The following is a 5,929-nucleotide window of genomic DNA, read 5'->3' as shown; positions in this document are numbered from 1 at the left end:
TGTTTCTTAAGTTTCTGCTCATTAATACTGGTACTTAAAAAAACATTTTATATTTTCTGAAAACTGTTATTAAAATTTACCTTCCTGTTATGAGAATTTAGTGTAATAAAAATCATGAAAAAACAATAGGTAAAAAAATAGTATTTTAGGAATATTTTTAGAAAACCCGTCAAACAACTGCAAAAACAGCTGATTTTTAAGTGTCTCTACTTTTGACTTTTTTTTGTTTGTTTGTTTTTGTTTAAGTGAATGACTTATAAAGAAGCAAGGGAGTACCAGTTCTAAGATTTATTCTTGTCCATTACATTAAGGACCTCATCCAAAAGCGAAGGTCCCAAGTCAAGTTGTAACGAGAGAAGAGAGCCTGCAAGATCTGAAAGGGATTCTTCTGACTTAGTCTTTGTCTTGGTTAGTTCACATGAAAGCCGGCTGTCATCAAATAAATCAACCGTTTGCCAATCAGCGCATCGTTCAGAAAAGCTGGATGAGTGACTGTCTCTACCATTAGTAAAATGCGAAGAACCATCATTTTGCTCCCATATGTCATCTTTGTATGTTTCTCCATCCTCTATCTGTTTACTTTTCTCCTGCAATTTTTCTTCTATGACTGGCTCGCAGCTAAGCCTAGGATTTCTTGATGACCTGATAGATTCTTGCTTTGAATTAAATGTCACTGGTGACAGTAAGGGCAGCGTGAGGGCTTGAGAACCCCCAATGGCAGGAAGGGAAATAGCATTTTTGAGCACTGGTGATGGAGTTTCTGTAAACATGGATTCAGAAGTGCTGTTTGCCCTTAAAAATTCATTGTGGCCACCAGACTGGGTAACTCTAGTTTCTCCTTCATTTCCAGGCAATAGCTCATAGTTGCCCTGCAAAAAAGAGATATCTCCAAAAACATCATGCTGTCCCTCTTTTCCAATGTGTATGGTGTGACGAAAATCTCCAAGTGGTGGACTGATCATATCAGGAGACAAGATATCCCTTAGTTTGAATTTCTTCCCTTTCTTATTGTTAGCAGCTTTCAAGTAGATGGGTGTTTTGGCTGGCATCTTGCTTGTAGTTTGAGAGAGGAAGTTATTTAAAAAAAAAAAAAAGGAAGGGGAGGGAGAAGCCTCTTACAGTCAGTTATTCTCAGAAGACTTCAGCGTTAACAATGTTACATCATCATCATCTTGAACCACTCTTGCGCATGAAGTCCCTCTCTTCTGATGTGAAGAACGTGTACGTGAAGGTGAATGTCTCCCACTGCAGATCTTGCCAAGGTGGAGCACAAGTTTCAGGTCAGTTAGCAACCAAACACCCCGCTACTTCCAGAACTTGAAAAAGAAAACCTGCATGGGATACAAAATCAGGTTATCATTAATTTATTTTTCATGGTTCGTTCAGTCTTGTTTTTACAAAAAAAATAGTAATGGTACTGACAGTTCCAGCCTGCAGATTAGCTTTATGATGTTGCTTCCCTTCATTAAGCAAGATAAAAGAGTTTAGATTAACGAGGGCTAACTAACCTTTCTCTGACTTCATAGCTTTTTTTTTTGAAGTCAGAGTTTCTTAGACACGGTTGCTGAGCACAATTCATTTGATAAATATCACTATCTCAATCTTTCTTCTTATTTTGGCATTCAAAATGCTGGCCTTTGAGAGTGCATGCAGAGACACATTCATAACATTCAACAACATTAAGCTTTTGGTAGACCCAGGAAGACTGACAGAGCCATTCAGGAAACCTTTCTGGAAATGGAGTAGACCACCTTGAATTAAGGAACTTCAGACACTCCCATTTAGTGCTGGAACTCTCACAAACTGTCACCAATAACATTTCTGATAAACAGGCCCATTTAAAAGGACAGGTTTAGGTACCTGAAGAAAGTGCTAGTCCAAGTCTTTACAATTAGTTAGAAATATCCAAATGCAAGCATTTTAGAAGAGACTGATTCTTGTGGCTACAATCTTTAGACTCCTGGAATTCTTCATAGCAATTAGTTGTAGACTGTAGCTCATGAATTATGTAGGCCATGAGGCCACAGCAACTCAGAGCTGCCCTCTGTAACCAAACGAAACAGTGTTTGCAAACCAAGTTATCCTATTAGAACATGGTCTCTGAAAAGCTGATAAAGCAGTCCACAAGGGCTAACAGGCTATTGGGTCAACAAGTTATGGAAAAACACTCTTCATCAATGCTTTAATGTTATGGAAAAATACTCTTCATCAATGCTTTAATGGTATGTTTCTTCCTTACAGTACCAGTTCCTGACTCTTGAGCAATCTCAGAATATATGCATTCTTCTCCCAAACATTTTTGTAATTTCCCCTATTAAGTCTGTGGACCACCAGAGCATCACAGGTCACTCCTCCTCACCAGAATACTCAGCCCCAAATCCCTCACACTCTGTCCATCACCATCCTCACTCCATAAAGGAGCCTGAAGTTTTTGTACAAAAAAGACTGTTCTGTGCAATAAGTGAAGGGAAGTTGCCTGTAACAAGGGCTATTTTTGCTGCCTCAGCAGATATTTTCCTTCATCAAATTAAGCCCAGTAAGAATCAACACTTTTTAAATGTTGTACTCTATGGCTATACAGCCAGATTGTCAAGAAGTATTTAAGCATTTTCACAAATCCTTTAACCTGAGTAATTAGTTCCTACAGTGAGGTACTTAAATGTGCATCACAAGGGGAGCTGGGAATCTAGCCAGGTTAGTATTTTGGCTTTTTGATTCCCACTAGATATCCACCACACTTTAGATACCGTTTAAAAGCCCTCCCCCAAAAAGTACAACAGATATAAATAGACAAAAGCTTTCATACGAAATAAGCTCAATGTTCTATAAGTTATGAGGACATTTCATACTTTTAAGCTCAATTTTGAAAATATATTTGATTGATGCAATCAGTTAAAAGCACTGCAAGTCTTCCTTCTGCACAGCAAAATGCTAATTCATTACGATCTATAGAATACTAGGAGATTGACATTACATTCCAAACCTCCATCAACTTAACTCCATCTCAGTACTTAAGATACAAAAGTAAATCCTAAATAAGATCTCTACTTGTGCCATACACAAGTAGACTGAGATCAGTCAACTCAGTTACCTTTCAGTTTTAAACTGAAAAGTTCACTGCGTTTTTCCTCCCCCAATTATCATTCTATCCAAGCAACTCACTTAGCTAAACAAAACGTCCTCAACTTTTAAGAGAAAATTATTCTTAGGAAACAAAGCCAAATGGTGAGGTTGTTTTACGTTTATCTAGTGAACTTAGCTCTATCTTACTTCTCAGGAATAACAGGCAGTGTTCCTCCTGATTCGAATTCCTCATTCTTTCAGATCTTTTAATCTGGATGAACACCAATGTAGTGTCAACGTGGTCCAAAGTCACAACTGTTGGACACTAGTTTAAAAATGAAAGACAAATCCTGGATCATTCAAAGCTTTCATGGCTTCCAGCAGTTTGGACATATATCAAAGACCATTATCACCAAACTCCACAAGATTTCAAAGAAACCTGAAGGACACAATGAAACATCTGAACATCAAGAAATACTAACATCAAGTGTGAAATAACTTAATATAAATAATCCATTTTGACACACAAGAAAAGCACTATATTTTATTTAGCTCATAGCTTGAGGAAAAAAAGAAAATGCAAAAACTTGAAACAGAGCAAACTTTTGGGCATCCAGATCTCTTTTAGTTCTTGCACTATGAGAGAGCCCCAGTAAGGGGCAGTGTAAAACCACACTACCTCAGAGGATGCTGCAAGAGTCTCCAGAGCCAGGAATTATAATCCCTCTCTATACAGCAGTCCTTGTATTTGTGAACACTTTGCCTTCCATTTGGCCAGTGCAAGAGGCTTTACATCTGAAGAGATTTCACAATTATGTGTTTATTGCGAGCATCGTTTGCTCTGCTGAAAACAAAAGCTACGCTCGCTGCAGATTTCACTAGTCACTCTATTGAAAAATCTGCAAATTACACCTTGTAAATAAAAGGTAAGTGTTCCCTCCTCAGTGGACAGGCTTTCTATATGCTGCATAACATAGGCTTCAGTAACTGTACTTTGTTTCTGCATACCTATTCTCTTTGTCAACTACTGCCCAAAGGAGTACAGATTTTAAGCTACTTTGAACAGCTCAAATATATCATAAATCTGGAAATATTCACTTAGCCTAAAATACCATTACTCATATTTCATTTACATTGAAATATGGAAAAACCTGTATCAATATATAACATGTGGTTAAAAAAAAAAAAAAAACAACAAGAAAAAAACCCAAACTAGTTCTCTCAAGTAAGAAAAAAATAAAAATCCAACTTTGGCAAATGAAGAAAGGCTTAATGAGACTAAGCCTCCAGCTCAACTCCTGCAAAACTGAAAAATTAGTCCAGAAAGTTTTCACAGAACCTTACACTCTCACTGCATTCAGCAAGATTTAATGAAATCACTGGTTCACACAGGCTAAGAGAAAGGACAGAACACACTCCAATCTGGATACCAGCTCACACAATAAAGTTCACCTTGTCTTAAAATGAGAGATTTTTCTCGTCTTGCTGCTAAAAGTCTGTTTTGACTAATTTCAACTCAGTAACTAAGTGAATGCACAGCCAAACTGAAAAGCTGAAAGAGAAATTATCAGAAAACCAAATGCATAACCAAAAGTCCACAGTCCTCGACTGCCAGCCTACAGTAGAAGACCTTAATTTAAGAGAAAAACAACATGAAAGCATTTTTCTTCCAGTTGAAGAGCTATCCTTCTCCTAACAAGATTCAAGCATGAGTCAAGCCAGAGAAGCTTCAGGCCAGTGAAAATTAAAGTTTTAGTTTGGCTCTAACACTTGCTCATTCTCATTCCTATCACTTCACACTCTCATATAAGTGTTTTGCTTGGTAACAAAGACTAATATTTTCAGAAGCACTTCTCAATTTGCTTTGTGAACCTTCTGTTCACTCAGCAATCATCACCTTCCACTCATCTCAGTTTTCCACGGATGCCTCAGTTTATTCCACAGTCAGTTTTAAAATGACAGACTATCAGCAAATATCTCAACAGCAAAGATTAAAAAGCCAGAGGCAAATAAGGGTCAAGGTGCAAAATTTTATTTGTGCTCAAACTCCAAGAGACCTAGATCCTTAAGCAGTGTCCTAGGCAAAGAAACAATAGGAAGAAAATCCTATTTCCACAAAGTAGGAACAGAAGCAATTGTGCGTTCTGGGAAGCCCACGGGCTTTCTACAGGACAATCCATTGCAACGGTTCTGCCTTAGACATCATTGGTTAGAAGCATGTGAACTTTAGAGAAACCCATTTCCAAAACATCGTTTAAAATAGCATTAGATTATCTTGTGGAGCAAGTCACCAGAGGAAAACAGAGTCTGTACATTATTTAAATATCCAAATGAAAATACAGTAACACAGCAAAAGACAGACACAAACTAGGCAATAAGCTCTGCAACCTTTCTACGCAATGAAGTATCTGCAAGCATAGAAGAATTAGGCTTTAGGGGTTCATTTAAGTTTTAGTTACTAGTAGCTTTCAGCAGCACAAACAAACTGTGGAGAATGTCCTTCTCAATGCTGATACTTTCACTATGCCTGAAACGACACCAGTGCAAATCACGTTTTTATTGCTTTTGTAACAGGGGCTTGAACTCATGCAGTCACAGCTCCTGAATGCTAGTAGAAAGAGCTCACAGTATAATCAAGTCTTCAGGTACGAGAAAAGCAGCAGCTGTTGCACCACAGAGCTTACCTCCCATGTTCTTGAGGACTTAGGTGTTCATATCAACCAGCAGCCTCTGAAGACGAGAGGCTGTAAGTCTATCCACTTCTAGATCAGGCCACCAGTGAGCCTCTGCTTATAGAGCCATCACCTTCTGGGCAGCTTTAACCAAACCAGGTGGTACCACTTTTCCCTCCAGATTCTTCATTTAA

The 5,929-nt window shown here is 38.1% G+C and overlaps 1 protein-coding gene across 1 annotated transcript; it reads right to left on the bottom strand.

Moving 5' to 3' along the window:
• Positions 1-281: 281 nt before the first annotated feature.
• CDC42EP3 (CDC42 effector protein 3) lies at positions 282-1,049 on the bottom strand. The gene has a single exon (XM_009979273.2). It carries the CDS (start codon positions 1,047-1,049, stop codon positions 282-284), a length of 768 nt encoding a protein of 255 aa, XP_009977575.1.
• Between the last annotated feature and the right edge of the window lie 4,880 nt (positions 1,050-5,929).

Source organism: Tauraco erythrolophus, chromosome 2 (assembly GCF_009769465.1).
Source record: "Tauraco erythrolophus isolate bTauEry1 chromosome 2, bTauEry1.pri, whole genome shotgun sequence".
In the NCBI taxonomy this organism is placed as follows: Eukaryota; Metazoa; Chordata; class Aves; order Musophagiformes; family Musophagidae; genus Tauraco; species Tauraco erythrolophus.
This window is presented reverse-complemented; position numbering and strand designations above follow the sequence as displayed.